We start from the raw sequence: 23,459 nt of genomic DNA, 5'->3' as shown, positions 1-23,459 counted from the left end.
TCTATCAAATTGAAAATTAAAACGTTAAATCAAAATCGCATAAAGCACGTGGGTTTGTGTCGTTTTGTGATTATTTGTGTGGAATTTGAACAGAAAACATCATTTTTCAAAAATACTAAAATGGTACCAAGATTTTGAAAAGAATATGCACAAAAATTTTACAAATTAGGGGAAAAAAAAAATAGGGAAGAGGCCACAAGCTAAAGAGAGGAAGTGGTCATGCAGCTACCTCTAACAAAGGATCGGAAACACAGCCACCCCAGTGGAAAAAAAGGGTATAGCAATTTTCTACTTTTTTTTTCTTTTATATTTTGAGCACCTAAATCTTTTTTGCTTTTCAGAAATATTAAAATACACTTTTTAAAAAGTTTTCCAAACAATTTTGTTCATAGACAATACTTTTCACTTTTCACCTCTTCAAAAACTCTACTTAAAACTCAATACAAAAACATATTTCAAAAGCTTTACCAAACATTCACAAATTTCAAACACAAAAAAAGAATGTAATAGACACCTTTTGTCGCCCAAGGATCCTATATCCTACAAGCAATTATGGATGTCCCATTCTCATAGAATGTTTGAAAATTTAGGAATGTGTGATGGGATGGAAAGAGATCGAGTGAAGAATCATTTTCTCAATCCTTGTTTATATTCACAAATTACAAATGAATCACAAAAAGAGGAACTTTGATTTTGTGGATTACATGAAATGAGCTCACATCTTCATAACTAGCAAAGGAGCTGCTCATTAAAGCTGAAATATTGGTCAATAATGGCTCTACATGTGATGCAATGCACATGCAGAGCACAAAGTTTTCAGGCACTTCAACACATGCCAACTTCAAATCGAGCAGCTCTCAACCAGCAAGTGATTTATTACACCCTCCAATTCAGCAAAAATGCCAGTATTGGAAGAGAGAAGTAAATTGTAATCTGTTAGAAGAAACTCTATGACAAGACTACTTCAGACTTCAAAGTAGACTTCATTCACAATGTCATGGATTCCTATCCATTGATGGCCTCAAAATAATATGCAGGAATTTCCGAGGGAGAAGTCAATGTTGATACACACATATACTGTCATCAGAATCAGGCCAAAAAAAGTTAGAGGAAGTGTTATCAGAAAAGATCATTCAGTTATGATCAGATTAATGTTTGTAAGAAAGCAGCAATCTCATGTACTAAACTCTAAAATGTATCTATGGAGAGCATACATAAAATTGGCATAAATCAACATAAATGTTAAAGTATTGATTAAATGATTAAATAATCTATTTTCTATCAGCTTAAGCCTTTGAAATAAGTAACGATTTAACATAATATCAAAGCAACGGTTATGAGTTCGAATTTTAGCTCCATAATTCACCCCCAATTTCAATTAAAATATTTAACGTGTTAAGCCTTACTTATTATTTGAGAGTTCGAACTCACACGTGAAAAGGAATGCTAAAGTATTGATTAAATGACTAAATTTACCTTTTTATATTGACTTTAATTTTGGGATAAATACTGATCTAACAAAATACACACCCATGCCCAACCAGTTCACTTCAGCTATTTACAGGAACCACAATCCCTAAGGAAGCTACATTCATGGGATTACTGAATTCAATAGTGCCTGTAGAAGATGCATATCAAAGGAGCATAAAACAAGAATACCTTGTGCTTCCTGTATTTCTCTCTTACTGCCTGCAAAGAGCTTTCCTTTCTATTTAGTTGCAAGTCATGAATGGCAAGGACACATTCCTTCAAGTCAGATGGTCTATAGCCAGAATAGCATTGAAGCGCTAAACTCTGCATAATGTGCAACAGAATTCATGGTCCATCCCTAATTAAAAAAAAAAAACACTTTCCAGATAATTCTAGAGTTTCAAACAATATTCTATAAGTTATTGAATATAAATTATATCAACAATTAAAAAACCTAATCTATGCATTCTTCTCTTCCTAGCATGCTACCTTTCCCCCCATTATTTCACTTGAAAGACTTTCATCAATTCATACAGAATGACTGCCAAATAATGGTGTTTAGCTTTCAAGAATTTTTACCGTTGATCAGATTATTCCCAATCCCAAAAAATTGCCAATTTTCAGATTAGTCATTGTACTTTCTATAGTGCAAAATTCAAGCTTTCTTACCCAAGGATGCATCTCAGGTTCGATCGTGAATCTTGAAAGAAAAATAGCCGATGCAGCAAGCACTGATGGTAAGAACGGCACACATCTATAATCTAACAAACTTAGCTCCGCAAGATAACAACCCAATAGTTCAAATTGCAACTTTAATGACTGAAAAGCACAAACATTACAGAATTGGTAACTAAAATTGAAGAAAGAAATGACAAAAGAACAAATATCAGTACTGGTGAAGTTGTTGGCCTACTTTGCCATTCTCTTCAGCAACTCTCGTGAATATTCTGAAAAACAATAAGAAATGTGATGTTTATCATATTAGCATCTGGATATTAATCACTTATGTGGAAGAAAAAGAGGGCACGAAAAACAAATACAACTTAAGAAATTAACATAGATGCCATAACAAACAACATTGGAACCCAAAACAAAAAGAAGGCAGTCCAATAACATTTTGCAGCATTCTTGCCTGAGAAAAGTCTTTGTTGTAGGCGTACCCATCTCAAAGTTCAAGAATTTAAGCACATGTCTCTCCATGTCCACCACCTGCAAAATGACCACCAAAACTACATGCTATAAAGCCTTATTAAGGGAAATGAAGAAAGTGTTCAATTTGGTTAACAAGAAAATGTAGGAAATATTGAGATTTGAATCTTAGATTTCAATAATTTGGACGCCAAGAGATATACGTCAAAGTCGGCCCAATATACCTGTTCGCATGGTTGAGGAAGGATTTTTTTTTTTTTTTTTCTCTTTTCCTTACCTCTTTTTAAGAAGAAAACTGAAAGAGAGAAGAGAGAAAATAGAGGGAAGGACAGGCACCAAAAAGGTAAAAAGGACAAAGCAGAAAAAAAGAAAGAAATAGACAGAAACCTCTTCCATGGTGTATGTATTATCTGTCATATAGCAAAAGTCTTCAACATGTGGAGGACTGATCTCTTCATACTTTCTGTATCATCAAACCATAAAGCAATGAACATTTCAAGAATGAAAACCGACGCAAACTATTTGCATAAAATATAAAACAAAATAGGATCATGTCTTTACGACGCAATAAGCATGCATGAAACACCAAGTAGCTGTATCTTGTTCTTGCCGACAGCACGGTAAGAGAGGAATCTGTCAATATATGATGCGGTGAGATAAAGGGTGTCTGGGACAAGCTTGTATTCCTCCGCAACCTCTACCAACCAATCTAACAGAATTTCTCGCATATATGGAGCAACATCGTTTTGAACCGACTCCATGTAACCAGGCAATGGCCTTCTGCTCACCTCCATCTGAATTACCAACCAACATCATTAGGCAAGTTAGATACGATTGCCCCAACATCATCAGAAGCATACAAGCGTGTTGTTACTAATGAGTAATGACAAGTGCCGGAAGATACAGGAGTTAAAATTTAAGACTAGATTTCTTCGTTATGTGTTGGAGAAAGCAAAATCCTCCCCAAAACTTAAACCAGTTCAACCCAATAGTTGCTTCAGTAGCTGCAACAGATATAACAAAACCAAAAAATTTCAATATTTTCAGCATTTTCCATAAAACCTTTTCAGCATTTCTCGGTGTATGTTGCGTTTGGAAAACTTGGTCAACCGTAAAACATGTTCAGTTAAAACACCCCCTTTGGATTTTGTAAAGTAGTTGACATTTTTTTTAAGGCATAAAACTTTTTCCGTCGATCGCTCATCTCTTTAGACCTCCTCTCCCAACGAACACCCACACCATAACACACCTCGAACATCACCCCTTCTCCCATTGATACCAACGCTCGCCGGAACAACCCCCACAAGTGAACAATGTTGTGAGTGTTAGCCAATCCTCATCAAATCTTTAAGTTTAGAGTAATCCAAATATACTCTAACATTGAGGAAACATTTTTATTGCCAACCAAATAACGGAAAATGGAAAATATTTTCAAGTTCACAATAAAATACCAAAAAATCAGTAGTTTTATAAAATACCAAAAAATCACAATGAAAACGTTTTACCTCAAAACAAATAGAGCTTAATATTAGCTTCAGTACAAGTTCAAGACACATAAGGGCTTTAATCATATTTAGACTTGTAATCAATACATAAATAGAAAATAAATACGCACTCTTAAAAAGTACATGTTCAATAGGCCCGCATCTTCAGAAGCATTGTCTCTGCGTACTTTCATTCTTAGTTTTTCTTGTTTTTTTTATGTTCAGGGTTGGCCGGCCCTAGTTAATGTATTTTCTTTCCACGTATTTATATATATATATATATATATATATATATATATATATAAATAAATAAAAAAAAAAAAAAAAAAAAAAAGAAGGTACATGTTCGAGCATCATGCACCAACTCCTTATCAATTTCGAATCATTTCAAGAGGAAAAATCCAGGCAGAGCCAAGTGAGCATTCAAGAAAGCACAAACAAACTCTAGCCATTGAATCAAACAGGACCCGGACGAACCCACTCCACATTTCTGAACCCAATTGATAATTGAAAGATTGTTTCCACAAACATAGCATGGATATGATAAAATACAATTCCGAAGAGCAGATATGATGTTAGAATCCTATTTTCAATTTCAAAAAACAAAATCCCAAATCCCAATCAGTAAGAAAATCAACCAAATAAGTGAAGAAAAATAAAAATGAAAAATTAATCAAATAAAAATTGGAAAAGCTGTACCTCCTGGGCCTGAAGATGCTTGTATATAGAATTTGAGTAAGCGCACTTCAGGGGATGAACCATGGAGCTCACCGCAGTCTCTTCCTCCGAGGGCTCCTGATCCTCCTCCTCCTCTTCCTCCTTCCATTTCAACGTGCATTTGGGTTTGTTAGGACCGAAATCCGAGTCCCGCAACGACCCGAGATTCAACGAGTTGGTGAGATCGCCCAGCACGACTCGCTTCTTTGCCGTGGAGAGTTGTTGAGAGAGCACCGCCGAAGCCCGCTTCTTGGACGAGCGCGTGGCCTGCACTGTGTTTTCGTGCGCGCCCATGAGGAATTACAGCGTTTCCCTGATAGTCAGATATGTTCTATTTATGGTTCAGAAAGACGAAGAAGAAGAAGAAGAAGCAGAGTTTCTATATTTGTCAAGCTTCGAGCGTGATATGCACTGTTGTTTGAGTGAGAGAGGCGGGAGGGAAGATGAGCCTCGATGCCGCCATTTTCACCGTTTCAAAAATCATTTTAACCGCGCGCTTGGATGACAGTTTCCCCCCGGATATCAGAATCCTTTAGAAATGGTTGAAAATTTTCCTTTCTAGTATTTATCATTTTGCAATTTTACTGACTAATAATGCTATTTAATTTACGATTATAATATAATTTGATGATTTAACAATAAAAATTAACCCTTTTAAATTTTGAATCAACACTTTAAAAAAAAATAATAATAATAATTTTTACTGTCATGTTATCCTAATAATATGCTAGTCGTATACCAGTCTACTAAATAAAATTATCTTTTTAGTAACTCTTAACATTTATAATTTCACTGCTAATCCCTTACAAATTGATGGGCAGTTCACGTGACATTGCCATGTTAATTACAATTAAATTTAATTATTTAGCAGTCAACATGGTAAATGTTATCTAAATTTATAAACCGACGTGACAGTTCACAGAACATTACCATGTGTACTACAATCAAATTTAATTGTTTAGTGACTAACGTAATAAATACCACATAAATTGTCACGTCAATTTATATATATATATATAGTAAAAATTATAATAACTCTATCGCCGCCCTATATTTTAAATGACAAAATCTTGACCATTTGATTTTAAATAAACTAGAAATACTCAGTGCACCATGGATTTGCTTTTGCTTTTTTGCTTTGCATAATTGCATGGGTAGCAACCTTGTTGAGCTATGTCGTTTGGACACGTGGGCCTTATCTAACCATTCATCTTTGGCTGTCTCCAGTCCTGTAAACTGGATTTTTTTTTTTATCCCATTTTCATTTTGTATTTGATCAAAATGGTAGGCTGCAATTTTTGGTTTCACATTTGCAAACCGAGAAATGATAGTTGGGGGCAAACCAACCGGGTCCAACAGACCCTTTTATTAAAAAAATAATATTTTTAATCAAAAGCAACTTCTAATGAGACATGAGAAGTTGTTTTTGGTTATAAAAATCCCATTTTAATGAAAATGGGGCAGGAGCGGTTGGTTTGCCCCTACCTATCATTCCTCTTGCAAACCCCCTCCATTTTGTTCACTTATTTTAGGCTAATCCAAGGTTAATTAACCTTAATATTTTCTTTTCTCTTTCTTCACTCATAAGAGGTTTCGGCTCGGCACCTCAACTAACCAAAGGGCAGAGCTAAAAACAATTTGAATTATAAGAGGCTCTAGGCTAGGTAATAACAAGAACTAATACAACCCATTAATAATTAAAAATAAAAATAAAAAATAGGGCATTTGGATGAGAGTAATATTTTTAGAATTCCTGAAAATCTTAATAGATTACATCATTCAGTTGTGCTAAAGTGGAGGGAATCCAAATACCCAAAAAAATGTGAATTCCCTCCCAACCTTTTTGAACAGGAAATGTGAATTCTCTTCTATAGAAGTAGGAATCCACATTTCATTGGCCTTAGAAATGTTTACTTTATTTTAAATGACAATTTGGGCTTGTTTGTTAAGCTCTTGTACATTATAGAATAGTGTTGATCACTATTTACAATTTTTTTTTTTTTTCATTATTCAATAACAATCAACATCAAAACATTCTTACTTTTTTCACTTTTTATATCACATCAATAATTTTTTATTATTTTTCAAATAAAAAAATTCATTATAATACAAAACTTTTTCACTTTTTTATACAAATTCTTTTTATTTTGTATCACGTCATTATTTTTTACTAATTTCAAAACTAAGTTCTGTTATTTGCCAAACAAGCCCAAACATGTTCATATCCCATGCTAGAGCCCGGAGGGTTGACTCCATTATATATGTAATAGCATGTAATAGGTAGGTGACATTGGTCTGCAAACTTTTTAAACGTTTTGATACTACCATTTGATTTTCTATTCTTTTTTTATTGAATATCGTTAAGATTACAGGCTACGTGATAATTTTGTTATGGTTATTATTTTAATGCCATTTTACAGGTTTGATTTTGATGATTTGTGAAATTTGTATACAAAAGTGAAACTATTTTATTCCAAAAAAAAAAAAAAAAAAAAAAAAAAGAGGAAACGAACGTAAAATCTATAAATAGAAGTGAGGAACTATTTTATTCCACAAAAATGGAAATAAACATGTTTTATTTGGTTATAGAAGAAAAATAAAGAAAAAAAAATCAAATAGCATGGACAATTTATATATTGAGAAATAAAAAAAAAAAAAAAAAAAAAAAATTCCCGGTTTATATTTAGTTTTTCTTGTGTCATTTTTTGTTTAATTTTTAAATTATTCTGTATCAAAAAACTTTATACGCTTGAAAAGATAAACATAAAGATATTTTTAGAAGAATAAATAATTCCTGCATAATATCTAGGAACAAAGCAAACATTCACATCTCATATTCGGAAAATTCTTATTAGATTCATAATCATTTCCAACCGTGAGAATTGTCTCATTCTAAGAAATTTAGATTCCCATACATCACATTCTTGTGAATGTAGAATCCGAAGAAAATTTTAGATCCTGCGAACCAAATCCCACGGAAAGGAAAATGGAAAATAAATCCACAAGCACTGCATTCAAGAAAAAGTCACGGCGCTTTGATATCATATGATGATTGGGAACTGATGCAGCACATATCAGGCATTAGAAGAGGAATTTAAGAGTGATGGTAAGCTACTTTTTTTTTTTTTTTTTTTTTTTGGTAAGTTAAGTTTATTAATAAAAAAAAATAATTAAAAAAAAAAAATACAAGATATAAGGCAAAGCTCATCACAAGCATTAAACCCTAGTGTATCAGTAGGGGAAGCTTTATTTTGTGGGGAGGAAAGTGAATTGCCTGGGAGAGGAAGACCAAAAGAAATAAAATCAAATTACAGAACAACAATGGCCTAGGTGATCAGATTACCTTCTGGGAAGAAAAGTAAAAACCTTTCATGACGCCAATTGCTCATCTCAAAAGATCTCGCTCTTTCAAGAGGTGAATGGTCAGAATTAATCTCTTAGGATTAGAATGGTCAATATTTCCTTCTCCTTGTCTTGATTCCACCACCTGATTGCACTTCATTTGCTCTTGCCACTTCGTCAATTCTCGCATCTGGATTGGATTCCTGAATATTTGATCTACCCTTTCTCTTTCTAGAATTTGGGGCTGTAGAATTTTCTCGGCTGCTTTCGGCAGCGGTACCCGACTTGGGTGAAACGTGTTGCGCTCCATTGCAAATGGCATCTCTGATAACCGTATCTGGTCCCCGCACAAGCAGTTTTTCATTCGTATGAGGCGAGGGAGTGCCCTTCTTTGAAGGGCTATCAGCTACAGTAGCTTCCAGACGCAATGAATGTCGAGCATTCTCGAACCATTTGCTTATCTGCACAATTAATTAAAAAAAAAAAAAAAAGACGTTGAGCATCAAAACAAGAAACAATGTCCACTAAAATTTTGAGAAATAAATAATTGAATTATTTTCATCCTAAGAGCAATGAAGAAGATAGGACCTGCCGGAAAGTGAGTCCTAGCTCTTGTGCCAATCTCTCTTTAGTTGCTCGCTCAGGATACTGATTCTCCTTGAAGCATTTGTAGAGTATCTGCAAAATAAAATGAATGAAAGTTTAAGATAAGCCCTTTCTTTTGTGTGTGCATGCAAGTACATGTGAGAGAGAGACAGAGACAGATAGAGAGCACCATTTTTGCTTTATTCTAGGAAGAGTAGAGGGAAATAATTAGGTTAAAGTAAACCTTCATAAATATTATTAACTCGCCAAAAAACTTGACTGGCAACATGGGGATCAAATCATAAATAAAATTTTCTAATAATTAAATTGTTTTAAAAAATGGCAACAAAATAAATGTTGATAATGTTTGTATTCATCCTTGAGTTTGGATCTTATTCTACTTTCCTCTACTGCCGAATACAAGCTATTGGTGCCCTCTATTCTCCTATCATAATTTTTAAGAAAAACTTCACTTATAACTCCTTATCTTTCATCACTTTTATAAAAATGTACCCAAACTTTAAAAAGTATCAATTTAGGGTATCTATATTTCAATATTTTTTCAATTTCAACCCTCCGTTAGAATTTTCCGTTCAATCCTATCAAAATTCTCAAAATACCCTTGTTTATTTAAAAAAAAAAAAATCAAAAATTGGTAAATTCCGACCAACACCTAAATCCTAACAATTTTTTTCCCTAAAAAAAATAGAGGTATTTTAGAAATTTTGACAGGATTTAACGAAAAATTCTAATAAATGATTGAAATTGAAAAAAATTAAAAGATTGATACCCTAAATTGACACTTTTTAAAGTTTGAGTACCTTTTTAAAAAAGTAATGAAATATCATGGGTTATAAGTGAAGTTTTCCCTAATTTTTAAGTTCATTTTTTTAAGGAAAAACTTTACTTATAACCTCTGATCTTTCATCACTTTAGCAATTAAGCACTCAAATTTTAAAAAGTGTTGATAGGTATCTATCTTCCAATTTTTTTTCCAATTTCAACCATCTGTTAGAATTTTCCGTTAAATCCTGTCAAAATTTCCAAAATACCCCTTATGTTTTTTAGGAAAAAAAAAAATTGCAAAGATTTAGGTGATGGTTAGAATTTAATGAAATTTGCAAAAATACATATGCATGAATCTTTGAAAAAATTTATAATTTTTTTTAAAAAAAAAAAAAAAAACACAATGGTATTTTAGGAATTTCAATAGGATTTAACGAAAAATTTTAACAGAGGGTTGAAATTGAAAAATGGATACTCTAAATTGACATTTTTTTTTAAAGTTTTGAGTACTTAATTGCAAAAGTGATAAAAGATCAATGATTATAAGTTAAGTTTTCCCTTCTTTTAAAGAATAAATACCAGCAGCATAGCATCCAGAATTCCGTTAAAATGATTTTAAAGCTTTATTAACTTAATCAGAAGCAAGAGGCAATAACTTGCAATTACCTGAGTTACAGCTTCCCCAAGTCTTTTATATGCTGATGATCTAGATCTTTCACCACTAGAACCAGGTTTACAAGAGCCATCTAGTGATTTGGTTGGTGAATTATTTGTATCTTCAATGTTTGCCTTCTGGCGAGTTCGTCTCTTAGGAGTATGATCTGTCTCTTTATTCTTTCCATTTGGTGACACTGGAGCAAATTCGCTTTCCTTCCCTTTCCTTGGTGAAGCAGTACCGTCATAATCTTCGTCGTCACTTGAATCAGTAGAAACATTTCCATATGCCTCCTTTATAATTCAGAGCAAGGAAACAAACAAGGAAATGCACATGATTAGCAGTGAACATAGCAACAGAGTAATGATAACCCAGTCATACAACTAGAATCATTGCACATGTATGCATTCTTGTTAAAAGGAAAGATTATGTTACCAAGAAGTCAGAAAACGAAAGGACCACTGAAGCCAATCAAGGAAGACCGTAAAAGAACAAGCTACTTCTAGCACTGAGTTGTGTCGCTACCAATGCCACAAGCAATGCAGAGCAGTACAAATAGGTTTCATATGAACTTGTCATCATAGATCTTAGTTCTAGTTACAGCAGAACTTTCTTTTGAGATTGTTAAAATGCATTGACACAGACAAACTATGACTAGTACGACAAGCAATAGCAGTTCATTGACACAGACTTGTGTGAATGTGACAAATTCCCAGGCTCCAGACAAGGGAACAGAGCAGTAAATGGGTGCTTCTTTCTCTCTCTAAGAAAGCCCTTTTTTCCTCTTGACCGTCAAAACCAAACAAGATTTTGCTTGATCAGGCTACAGCCAATTAGACCAGAACATGTCCTAACCGTGTCTCCAATTTTTCTGTCATTTATATCAATAGAATACTGAAAAATTGTTATAAGCCTATGTTGAAACATTGACATGTAAATTACACAATCTACTATCAACAACTAAACCTAAATATGTGATTCTGTTAGAGTTAATGTAAACAACATCAAATTTCAATCAAAATACCAAGCACAAGAGCAACTGTGATTGATACAGAAAATGGATGACTAGACAACCAAAATTTCAATTTAAACACACACACACATATAAACCCATAAAAACAAGAGTAATGCTACACATCATCCCCTTGTCCTCCTTTTGTCACCCCAAAATTGATGTGGCTCTTAAAATACCATTGGATCAAAATCCAAGAGTGATATATCAAAAATTCAATGGTGATTTTAAGAGCCACATCAATTTCGGGGTGACAAAAGGAGGACAAGGGGATGATGTGTAGCATTACTCTAAAAACAAAATGATCATACATCCATAGCACATAGTATGTCCAATAGTAGGTCCCATTCTTGTACCCTTTCCCGGAAGTTGATGACTATTCACAGCTATTACCTTGACACCCAAAGAAGATATATATATTAACATTGAGAACATGGTGACAAGATAGAGTAGATATTACAGATTTACATTGATTGATCATAGTGAGGTACTATCAAGAAACTAGGGCATGTTTTCAAAGACAAGAATCTGAACAGAAACAAAAGGAAACTAGAACTAATTGATCACACTGGAAATAGCATGCTATGTACTGGAGGATTATAGAACCATGGTTTGACAATCATACTAGAAGGGCACTCACATCATGCAGCTCTTTGTAGTCCAGCCTTTCTACGTGTCTCTTCCCAGAAGCAGGTGCAGAACCATCTTGGCCAGCATCTGACTCTAATATGGACAAAAGCTCCTCATTTAAAGACTGCTTATTTCCTCCAACTTTGGATCTTTTTCCACCAGAACTTCTGAGAGGCTTAATACCATCATTGGATGTAGACGTAGGGCCTTCATCATCTCCAAAGGACCTATTATCATCAAGTGCTGCGGCAAGATCCTCAGAGTCTGATGTAAAATCAGAACTAGAACTTTCCTCATCCTTGACAACAAGATCTGGAGCATCAGGATCATAGTCATCATCTTCAGAGTCATCAGATGGAAGCCCTAAATACTGCTCATCATTTGGTGGTGCCTCCAATTCCTCAGTTGCAGAAGCATATTCAGATTCATCAGAACTTGATTCATCTCCCTGAACCTTCTCATCAGCTGGTTCATCAGGATTATAATCATTATCATCAGAATCATCTGAAGGAAGTCCAAAGTTGTGATCCGGATTATGTCCAGCAGCGGCCTCTGGAAAAACCTTCTGCACATGAAATAGGGGCATGATAAGAAACAGAAAAGTTGAAAATATTTCTAATCAACCAATAAGACCCGAGGATATATCATTGACCTCCCAATTGTCATTGATAGAAAGATTTGTTCCTTGAGAGTCATTAAGTATTTCAATGCAGTCGACTTTGCAATCACATCCAGGGCATAGCCAACCCTCATCATCAGGGGGAACTGTAAGCCCAATAAATGGGATAAGAAAAGAACCAGGAAAGCATAACTGACAAATAACCTAAGGAGAAAAAATTGATTTATGCTATCAAATTGGTTATAGGGCATTACTGTCTTCACTAAGAAGTGGTGGCTCTAAACAGTACTGGTGGAACCCACGGTCACAAGCACCATCGCAGAGAATAATATCATTATCCACAGACAGTTCTTCTGACCCACATTTTGCACAGAATATCTGCCATAAAAAGATCTCACATCTTAGTATTAACAGTGAGAGAACTCTCATTACTTATTATCAAAAGTAAAATAGCATGAACTAAGTATTTTATAGGGAGTGAGATTTTAACAAGGACTGAACACGACATCTAATTGAAGGATTCTCCTACATCCTCACTGCAAATTTCTCCTTCAGAATCAAATAAAGAGTTTGGAAGCCTTCCTTCAGCACATAGAGAATCAAGACGTTGAAATAGGTCTCTTATTTTCAATTTGCGTCGAAATATTTCAGATGTGGCCCGTTGAAGCTCCTTCTCTGGCTTCAATTTCTCAAGGCTGCAACGTTACAGAAATCATCAGAAGCAATATCCAGGCATAAACCATCCACCAAAATCAGAGACAATTGAAGATAAGACTAAGACAAGATCAGACTTATTTGACCCCAAGTACATGCCAAGACTAGATGAGTCAGATATCAAAAATCTTTCACATAAACAAACCAACCAAGTAAAGACTTAATCTTAGTTCAATGAACTTGACTTATTTGACTAACACCCTTATAATATATATATATATCTGTTATATACACCACAGAACACACAATATGATGCAGCCATGTAACAAAGATTTAACCATTATATAACTCTCAATTTTTCCATGGATCCAAATGAGTCATCAGGTCAATAGGAGTAAAGGGTTAAAACAAGTTTTTGTTTTGAGCTTATAGGCCCATTTATTCTCAGTGGCATAATTGTAATTTTCTAGAAGTCGATTCTAAATTCTTCTATTTAGTATTTTAGGTGTATTTTAATTATTAAACCAATCATAGCGTTTTCTAGTATTCTAGGAGGCATGTTTCTTTTTCTGTATCTTAGTTTAGTCTTATACGTGTCTATTGGATTCCATTCATATTTACGGTGCTAGTTGTAATGGGGAAAAGGAAGAGTTGGAGAGTATAAATATGGCTCATTGTACTCAAACAAATGAAGACTTTAGTAATGTAGACTGATTATTTGAGTTTTGAAGCAAGGTTGCCTTTCTCTTTTTCTCCCCCTCCTCATTTCTATACCCACAAATATTCAGCAACAATCCTATTTCTCTAATTTAACAGGAGCTGCACATAGCATAGTAGCATGTCCAATCCTATTCTACTGAACCCTCATCACCGAATAAAATGTATCTACAGCCACCCAACCACCTCTCTGGCTCTCCCTCATAAGAGGGCCCCTAAATTTGAGTTTCCCAAGGTTGTCCTACATTGTAGAAAATTAAGAAGACCATTTGGCTAAAAAGAGAAACCACATGTGGACGCACCAAAGAATAACCACCTGCCACCGGAAAGAATGAGACTAGGAAAGGAACTTAGAAATGAAAATAAAAGCAATGTAGTTGTAGAAGTGATCACGTTCCATCGTAATTCAAGCAGCCTCACTTTTCCTGGGAGATTGTGTCCCATACTCAAATTCCTTTAGAGTGAACTTTAATGGGTAAATTACACTTAACACCTATAAACTACCACCCGTCCAGGGTGGAGCCTCTGGGGTCTGTTCGCAGCAACTGGGCCTTCAAACTCCATCAGATTGGGTTGGTCCCGCTTCTCCCTCCAATTTGAACTCTAGTAGCAATGAGGTTGACCTGGAGTTAGGAAAGGGGGGGTGGGGGGGTTATGCTACTATGGATGGGTGTGATGCGGGTGGTATTGTTAGGTATGAATCTCTTGTTAATGTCACTTAGCCTTGCCTAGATGTGGAAGTGTTCTCTTCAGACGAACCCTATCTGTTGAGCTTCTGTACCCCGGTTGCCAAAAGGGAAAATGCAGGAACAAATTCTTCAGCTTAGGCTTTGCAGACTAAAAGAAAACTGGCATTTTGTGGGGCTTTCCTGCGATGGGTTTGAAAAAGAGCTTGAAGCCTTGTTTATGGCCATCAAAGCAAGTCACTCCCTAAAGGAGTCGGCTTCTAGTTCCAATGGGTAAGAAAGAAAGTATAGAATTAGGAAGGTTATCGCGTTCCATAAACTATGAATCGAAGAGTGATAGTGCTAGTTGTGGCAGATTCAAAGGGAGGGTTGTCTGCAGTTATTTATGAAGCCTAAGTTGTTGTAATGGAATGTGAAAAGGTTGAATGAGGTAGATAAACGGATTAGAGTCAAGACCTTGCTTAGATAGTGGAAGAAAAATATTATTTGTTCATAGGAATCTAAACTGGAACTCATTTCCAGCAGTGTTGTGCATAGTTCGTAGGGTTGTCAACATTTGGACGAGTGCTACTTAGCTTCCAGAAAGGCCTCCAGAGGTATCTTGCTTATGTGGCATAAGAGGGTTGTGGAGAAGATTGAAGAGTGTGGAAGAGAGTTTTTGTCGCATGCTCCTTTAGAAACGTCGAAGATGGTTTTTCTTGGGATTTTGCAGGCGTTTATGGGCCTAATTCCGATTGTGATAGAAGGTATTTATGGGAGGAGCTGGCAGGCATGCTTAGTTGGTGGAACTTGCCGTGGTGCATTGGGGGAGGCTTCAACGTCACCCTTTTTTCTAGTGAAAGATCATGTGAAGCTCAATTTTGTCCTGCCATGGTGGAGTTCTTTGATTTTATTTTTGAGCAGGGCCTCATGTACATTTCCCCTTGTTGGAGGGAATTTTACATGGTCGGAATCCCCCTTCTTGGTCAAGAATTGACATGTTTCTTGTCTCTCCGGATTGGGAAGCCAAGTTTCCTGATTTGTCTCAAAAAGGTTGCCTAGACTTTGCTAGGACCATTTTCCCATTCTCCTTGATTGCGGCAGTGTTCAGGGTGGCAGAAGATACTTTTAGTTTGAGAACATGTGGTTAAAGGCCGAAGGGTTTGTGGACAGGGTGAGACAATGTTGGTCTTCTTCTCATTTTCAAGGCTATCAAAGCTTCATTTTGGCTCGTAAACTCAAGGAATTGAAAGCATATTTAAGAGTTTGGAACAAACAGGCGTTTGTAATGTGGAGACCCATACAGAGATTCTATTGGATGAATTGTGTGTTCTTGATGGCTTGGAGGAGGAGAGAGCTTTTATGTGATGAAGAGAAGTTGAGGAAAAACAAAGTTATTAGTGATATGGAGAGAGCTTCTTATTGGAGAAGATGAGTTGGAAGCAAAAAAGTCGAGGGTGCTTTGGTTAAAAGAGGGTAGCAAATGCACAAAGTTTTTCCAACGAATGGCTAACTCGAATAGGAGAAATAACTCTATCGAGTTGTTGGTAAATGGCTCAGTTTCTTCTGATCAAACTAAGATTAGGGACCACATTGTGCATTTCTATTATGATTTGTTTACTGAACAGTTTAATTGACGGCCCAAATTTGATGGCCTTGATTTTTATTCCATTGATGAGGCTGCTTCTTGAGTAGAGACCTTTTGAGGAAGGTGAGATCCTTGAGGTGGTGAAAGGTATGAATAGTGACAAGGCGCAAGGCCTTGATGACTTTACTATGGCATTCTTCCAAGTTTGTTGGGATGTGATCAAAACAGATGTTAGTCTTGTGAGTGGAGTGTACAAGATTATTGGAAAAGTCCTAGTAAATAGGCTGAGAAGGGTTGTGTAGAGGATTATTTTGAAGCCCCAAAACGCGTGTCAGAGGTAGGCAAATCCTTGAATCCATGCTTATAAAAAAAGATGAATGTCTAGATAGTAGGATCAAATATAGTGACTTGCAAATTGGACATTGAGAAGGCCTACGATCATGTCAATTGAGAGTTCTTATTGTATTTGAGGAGGTACGATTTTGGGGGAAAATGGTGTTGATAGATAGCGCACATTGTATTTCTTCGGTATGCTTTTCTATTTTGGTGAATGGCAATTCTTCTTGTTTCTTCAATAGCTCCCATGGTTTGAGACGGAGATCCTTTGTCTCTGTTTCTGTTTGTTATCGCCATGGGGGCTTTAAGTAGAATGCTTTCTAGCAATGTTAACGGGGGCATTCTTTCAGGCTTTTCTGTGGGGTCTAAGAACTTTAGTGTGATTAACATTTCACGCCTCCTATTTGCGGATGATACTTCGGTTTTCTGCAGGGCAAATCCAAACCACCTTCGCTATCTATGTGCCTTATAGCTGTCTCCGGTTTGAGAATTAACTTTGCTAAGTTGGAATTGGTTCATGTGGGCTATGTCAATAATGTTGATGGTTTGGTAGGTTTGTTGGTATGCAAGGTTTCTTCTTTGCCTTTGAAGTATCTCGATCTTTCGTTGGGAGCCTCTTTTAAGACCAAATTTATTTGGGATGGTGTTATTGAGAAGATTGAGCGTCATTTGATCACCTTTATCAAGAACACCCTTTCCAATTTGCCTACACACTTCATGTCTCTTTTCAATCTCCCTACAAGTCTTGCCAATCACATAGAGAAGTTGCATCGGGATTTTTTATGGGGTGGGCTAGGTGAATAATTCAAATTTTACTCTGTTAATTGGTCCAAGGTTTGTTCTACGATTTTTTAGGGAAGGTTGGGGTCCAAAACTTGTTTTTGTTCAACCATGCTCTTTTGGGGAAATGGCAATGACGCTATATGCTTGAGAGAGAGGCTTTGTGGAGAATGGTAGTGGAATCTATGGAAAAGATTAGAAAAGGTTGGAGGGAGTTCTCTAGTCATATCAAATCTGAGGTTAGAAAAGGCTCCAAGATTAGATCCTGGCATGACCTATGGTGTGGGAATCAAGCCCTCAAAGAAGTTTTTCCAAATTTGCTCAATATTGCTTGCGTTAAGGATATGCTTCAGTGACATATCATTTGGAGATTTCTAGTGGCTCCCATAAATTGAACGTAAGCTTTACCAAAGTGGCTTATGATTGGGAGTTAGATGTCTTTGCATCGTTTTTTAATTTATTGTACTCTTTAAATCGTGTCGGGGAAATGAAGACAAGCTTTGTTGGGCCCCCTCCAAGAGAAGCGTGTTCGACGTTAGATCATTCTGCAATGTCCTTGTCCCTTATAATGTTTCTCCTTTCCCTTGAAAGTGTATTTGGCGGAGTAAGGTTCCCTTAAGAGCGGCGTTCTTTGCTTGGTCAACAGCCCTAGAAAAGATCTTCACTTTGGATAATCTTAGCAAGTGTCATGTCTTGGTGGTCAATCGGTGACATATGTGCAAGAGAAGCGGTAGTCTATGAATCATCTTCTTCTCCACTGTGAGGCCACTAGTGCCTTATGGAGTGTTATTTTTAGTAGTTTTGGATAATGCCTAGGCGAGGTCTTTTTTAGTGTCTTTGGAAGGAAAGAAATTATAGAAGTTTTAAAAACCATGAAAAGACGGTAGTGGAACAAAAGTCTTTCTTCTTCAATACTCTTTACCTTGGGGTAACTACTTTAGACTTTCCTAATGTGCTTGATTTTCTTGTTTTTATTGATCTTTTTTCTCCTTCTAGTTAGATGTCTCTCTTGTACACTTTATGTGTTTTAGGGTTGCACATTTTCACTTTTTAATAAAATTTCGATTACTTACTAAAAAAAAAAATGTACCACTTGTGTGTCACTTACACCCCTTGGACCAAAAAAATTTGAAAAATGACTAAATTGCCACTTTATGTGAAAAGGAGTCTCTAACTATTAATAATATTTTTTTCTTGAGGAAAAAAGACCATCAACCATTCCCCTTATAATGATTTTCAAAATCAAAGACAGAATATCTTTGTGGCTAAAAAAATATAAAATAAACATGCTTGTCAAGGGCAATTCTATCATTTCGCATCTTTTTCCATCTAACTTAACCGCTGATTTGGACGAACGAGACAAACTGACATTGAAACTTCAAAATGGAATCTGAATTGCACAAAGTTAAAGTCTATGTTTGTAAATGACACACAAGTGATAGTTTATAGGAAGAAAGTACAATTGTTTTTTTTTATTCTTAAGTACTCAAATTTCATTAAAACGCAAAGCGATGCAACCGAAATACACGGGAAGTATACAAGAGAGACAACTATAAAGAAAAACTTAAAATATCGAGAAAATCATGAACACTAGAAATATGAAAACAATTATAGGCAGTCATCGGGTGGTAAAGGGTTTTGAAGAAAAATACATTTCTTTCTGCCACCATCCTCTCACGATCTTCAAAACTTCAATCATTGTGTTCTCTCCAAATACACCACATTAAGCTGAAACAACTTCCACACTGCTATACTAAGATATCTACCAAATTGTTCCATAAGCATAATTTATCCTAATTTAATCCTACATCCTGATTTTGGCACAATGGGGATATAGGGGACAAAAAACAAGCATGGTTTACAATACAGTAAAAAAATAGTCTTTTGTTAAGTCAGGTGTTGATGACCAGCATCATGTGTCACAGGGGTTACTGTCCTCATAAGAAGTGCCAGCCTCAAATAGTCGTCAAAATTAACCAACGTACTTCAGCTGCATAGACGGGCAGGATATTAGGGGCCTGTTTAGTTTTTGTTTTTAAAAACAATTTTCTGTTTTTACATTTCACAACAGAAAACAATGCGAAAACGAGCTACCAAAGGTGTTCTCAAAACAAGTTTTCAGATAATTATTCTTGAAAACAGTCTGTTTTCAGAGAACATCAAATGATGTTTTCTGAAAGTGTTTTTTGGTTTCAGTTTAGGAACAACAAAACCCCAGAAGAAGAAAAAAAAAAAATCAACTTTATAAGTTTTCTTTTCGTTCACTGAAAACAATTATTAAAAACTGTTTTCTGAAAACGTAAAAGAAATGTCCCAGCCATCCAGAGATCTTGTTATAGTTCTAAAAGCGCAGCTTCACTACAACTTATTAGGTATAGCTTACCTCCTACCAGAAGAAAATGAATATGAGAATATAGAATAACCACCAATAGAAGACCACAAAAGGGAAAGATTTGCAGACCTAATAAGAGTCATGATGAGAGTGACATTACGGTCCGAGTAAGAATGGGACTAAGCTCTAGCATTGAGTCCTGAACATTCCTAACAATTCATTTATGTTTTTCCTTTCACCACTTGGCAACCATACAAGGCATTACTAAATCAGAAGAAAAATTAAGATACAACTACAAGTGATCATATCAAAGCTCCCAGAGAAACTACTTAAACAAAAATAAAATTATATGTCAAAGTTTTCTCAGAAACAACTTAAAAAGGACTAAGATCACTATGTAAGAAGCAAACTATATAATGCAATGTACATACCTGCCTCCTTTCCAGCCTTCACTAGAATATGCATCAATGAGGCTTTGCTCATAGTTCATTCGGTTCACTAAATATCTCAGATGCCTCCTGATTCTTGAAAACTCATCAGCTACCCTCCTCTCCTCTATTATCTTCTTCCTCTTTCTTTGTTTCTCTTCCACAGTGCTAACATTTGCCAAATTATTACTTGATTCAGTGGCTTTAGGCTTCCCTTGTGTCCGTGAACGAAGAATTCTATCACTTGCTACCAAAGACCTCAACATATATTTTTTCTTTAATGATTTTGGAGCTCTTTTATCCCTGCATCCCAAATGCATCTTATTATTGATTGTGTTTTTAGGTGGCATTTCCGACTGTTCAACCGTAGAATTGTTGGCCATATCTTCTGGAGGTGGTCCAAGTTCTTCAGTACTAAGATCCTTGCTGGCACCTTCAGGAGGTGGTCCAATATTTTCAATGAGAGAACTCTTCTTAACAATACAACTGGGTACCATAAAGCTGGTTTCAACTGATACATTTTGAGCAAGTTCAGAGTCAAGATGATGTTTTTGTTCACTAATTCCAGAACCAAATTCATGAGTCTGTTCTGATATAGTTTGTTGAGGGCATGAACTTTTTCCCATCTGACAACTACTCACATCTTCAGGAAGAAGTTCCACACACTCGGTAACAGAATTTCCAAACAAGCTAGACACCACAGTGATGGTTCCTTCAGGTTCAATTTGTACAAGTTCAGAGCCAAGCTGAGATTTTCGTTCTAAGCGATCATTTGCAGAACCTAATTTAAGTGTCTGTTCTGATATCATTTGTTGCGGGGATGAACTTTTTCCAGTCTGACTACTCTTGCTCACATCTTCAGAAGGCAGTCCACCATATTCAGTACAAGACTTGGTCACATTTCCAAAAGTTGACAGCAATTGTTCCTTAGCCGTATAGCCGGGAACTGAAGGGCTGGTTTTTACTGGCCCAGATTGTACAAGTTCAGAACCTGGCTTATCTTTTTCTTCTGATGGTTCACCACGTAGACCTCCAGAACCAGATTCATGTTGTTCCAAGGTAATTCCTTGTGGGCATAAACTTTTTCCTGTCTCAATACTCTCAATTACATCTAGAGGACGCGGTTGCAACGGTACAGTAAGAGAACTGGTGGTGGCATTTCCAGAAGATGATTGCAGCTTTTTTAAATCAGCACAACTGGATACTGCAGAGCTGGTTTCTGGTGGTTTATTTTGTATAAGTTTAGAGACAAGCTGATTTTTTTGATCTGATGGTTCACCATGTATACTTCCGGAATCAGATTCATGTATATTTTCCAAGGTAATTTTTTGAGGGCATGAACTTTTTCCAGCCTGACCACTATTGCTCACTTCTGCAGGAGGTGGTCCCATTTCTTCGGTAAGAGGACCCTTGGTTATATTTTCTGAAAAGCTGGTTTCTCCTTGTTCATTTTGTACACTTTCAGAGCCAAGCAGATGTCTTCTTTCTGAAGGTTCACTAAATACACTTCCATGCATATCTCCTGATTCACTTTGTTAATAGCAGGTAAATTTTCCAGTCTGACCACTCACTGGTGATGAAGAAATTTCCACGTGCTCAACTTCAGCTGTATTTACAGTGTCATGCTAATAACCAGTCCTATTTGTTTTGTCCTTTGCCTCGACAAATTGGACCCTATCTATTTCAAAAATTCAATGCTGACAGAAGATGGTGATATTTTTTCTCTTAACTGGTGTGGCTAGCAACAGAAAAATATTAAACTCCGATATGCTATGTGACATATTTGCAACCAAAATCTCAAAACGGACAACTCAAAAATTAAAATTGCCTCAACATTTTCACCTCAAAATTGACAATGTGAAGGATGAGTCTCACCCAATATAACTAGTTCTGATTATGTAGCATCATTTGCACTTCATAAACCTGCAGAAGACACGGAAGGATTTAACGAACAAAACAGAGAGTGTAAGTTGCAGATTAATTGACTCAAAAACGAGACCGTCAATAAATTATGTTATAGATACTAAATGATACAAGTCAATCAATTTTATTTACACAACTAGTTCAATTTAAGCTTCAGAAGAAATCAAAACTATGACAACCATCTCAACTCAATTGTTAAGTTGTCTATAAACAAAGCACCGACCAAGAAACAATTTCATCATCGAACTCTTTATACACGGGGGCCCATAAAGACAACATTTTGATCGTAAGATATTATGGAGAACTAGTAAACTCATAAACCAAATCAATTACTTCCCCAAGTTAAACTTTTTACCCAAGTACCTAACACAGAGCAATAAATTCAATAAATTAACCATATGCCTTACGTAAAAATACATGGTTCATCCCAGCTAAAATGCAAGGAATAATTTACATAGATCATCATCTCAAGGTAAGTCTTAAAAGCAAACACATGAATTCAACTTTGAATTTTTTTTTTTTAAAATCAGAAGTGAGAAATGTAAATAAATCAGCCGCAGACAAATAGAAACTATATTGGCTCCTTTCATTAAAATTTTTGTTTTTTGTCTTTTGTTTTCTCTTTTCAAAACAAAAAATTAACAAATAACCCAAACATAAAACACTCCTAAAAAAAAAAAAAAAGGAGTTTTCACTTTTATTCACATCAGAACATATTTTCAAATTAAAAACAAAAAAACACCACCCAAAACACATTAACAAATGGAGCCATTATTTTAGATCATAAATCTACATGAATGAGAGTCAATATAGCCTTTAAACATAGGCCATAGAGTTGGATTTTGGCCATGTCTGCCCTGAAGCAATATCTAAATTTTATTCTATTAAGATTATTAACCAATCATTTTTTTTTTTTTACAAGTAATCAAGATATCATTAAAAGCATAAGGCACCACCAAGTATACAGAAAGTATACAAGAGAAGCCACCCAGCTAGTAGAGACAAATAGAACAAGAAAATCATGATAACTTTTTTTTTGATAAGTAATGATAGTATTATTGAAAGCGTAAGGCGCCCCTACGTACACTAGAAGTATACAACAGGAAACACCTAACTAGAAAGCGAAAAAGAAGTAAGAAATTCAGCAAAGCTGATAGATAAAGGGTACAAATAAGCCATCGACCAGACATACAAAGTATGGAGAAACAACTCTAGCACCTCCTCTAGGGAGCTTTCTAGATTCTCAAAAGAAAATCATGATAACTAATCACCAAAGAAGAAACAAAAACAGCTATCCAAAGATACAATGTGTTGAAAAATAAAGACTTAATCTCCTCTAAAGTCCTCTCACAATCCTCAAAACTTCTATAATTCATTTTCCTCCATAGACACCATAAAAGGTACAAAGACACCATCTTCCAAACAGCAGCACTTCAAGTACTGCTAGTAGTCCACTAACAAGCATACAAATCAAATACTCATCTAGGCATAACCCAAGACAACCCAAATCGACTGGAAAAAAAAAAAAAAAAAAAAAAAAAAAAAAAAAAAAAAGAAGAAGAAAAAAAAAAAAAGCACAAGCAATCT

The 23,459-nt window shown here is 35.6% G+C and overlaps 2 protein-coding genes across 2 annotated transcripts; both read right to left on the bottom strand.

Annotated features, from left to right (window-relative positions):
* Window positions 1–650: 650 nt before the first annotated feature.
* On the bottom strand, window positions 651–5,129 carry LOC133882564 (cyclin-A3-4-like). Its single transcript, XM_062321765.1, has 8 exons — window positions 4,803–5,129; window positions 3,181–3,413; window positions 3,007–3,082; window positions 2,603–2,679; window positions 2,384–2,417; window positions 2,140–2,289; window positions 1,660–1,794; window positions 651–1,077 (listed from the first exon to the last, which is right to left on the bottom strand). The coding sequence occupies exons 1-8, from the start codon at window positions 5,112–5,114 to the stop codon at window positions 1,006–1,008; spliced, it is 1,089 nt and encodes a 362-aa protein (XP_062177749.1). The 5' UTR covers window positions 5,115–5,129; the 3' UTR covers window positions 651–1,005.
* Window positions 5,130–8,046: 2,917 nt separating this feature from the next.
* Window positions 8,047–21,869, bottom strand: LOC133881743 (homeobox protein HAT3.1). Its single transcript, XM_062320763.1, has 8 exons — window positions 19,953–21,869; window positions 12,979–13,144; window positions 12,704–12,827; window positions 12,483–12,595; window positions 11,841–12,395; window positions 10,200–10,481; window positions 8,751–8,840; window positions 8,047–8,623 (listed from the first exon to the last, which is right to left on the bottom strand). Exons 1-8 carry the CDS (start codon window positions 21,464–21,466, stop codon window positions 8,273–8,275), a joined length of 3,195 nt encoding a protein of 1,064 aa, XP_062176747.1. The 5' UTR covers window positions 21,467–21,869; the 3' UTR covers window positions 8,047–8,272.
* Window positions 21,870–23,459: the final 1,590 nt, after the last annotated feature.

Source organism: Alnus glutinosa, chromosome 11 (assembly GCF_958979055.1).
Source record: "Alnus glutinosa chromosome 11, dhAlnGlut1.1, whole genome shotgun sequence".
NCBI lineage: Eukaryota > Viridiplantae > Streptophyta > Magnoliopsida > Fagales > Betulaceae > Alnus > Alnus glutinosa.
The sequence above is the reverse complement of the archived record's forward strand: the minus strand, read 5'-3'. Positions and strand labels throughout refer to the sequence as shown.

What these genes read in the sequence shown, in the direction of transcription:
- LOC133882564 (XM_062321765.1), bottom strand. Translation starts at nt 5,114, where the DNA reads ATGGGCGCGCACGAAAACACAGTGCAGGCCACGCGCTCGTCCAAGAAG. An exon ending in ACAACAAAGACTTTTCTCAG is followed by an intron (nt 2,418 to 2,602) that starts GCAAGAATGCTG and finishes ATTGTTTTTCAG; the next exon opens with AATATTCACGAGAGTTGCTG. An exon ending in AGAAATACAGGAAGCACAAG is followed by an intron (nt 1,078 to 1,659) that starts GTATTCTTGTTT and finishes TTCTGATGACAG; the next exon opens with TATATGTGTGTATCAACATT.
- LOC133881743 (XM_062320763.1), bottom strand. Translation starts at nt 21,466, where the DNA reads ATGCATGGAAGTGTATTTAGTGAACCTTCAGAAAGAAGACATCTGCTT. An exon ending in ACCACTTCTTAGTGAAGACA is followed by an intron (nt 12,596 to 12,703) that starts GTAATGCCCTAT and finishes TTGGGCTTACAG; the next exon opens with TTCCCCCTGATGATGAGGGT. An exon ending in ACTACAAAGAGCTGCATGAT is followed by an intron (nt 10,482 to 11,840) that starts GTGAGTGCCCTT and finishes TGAATTATAAAG; the next exon opens with GAGGCATATGGAAATGTTTC.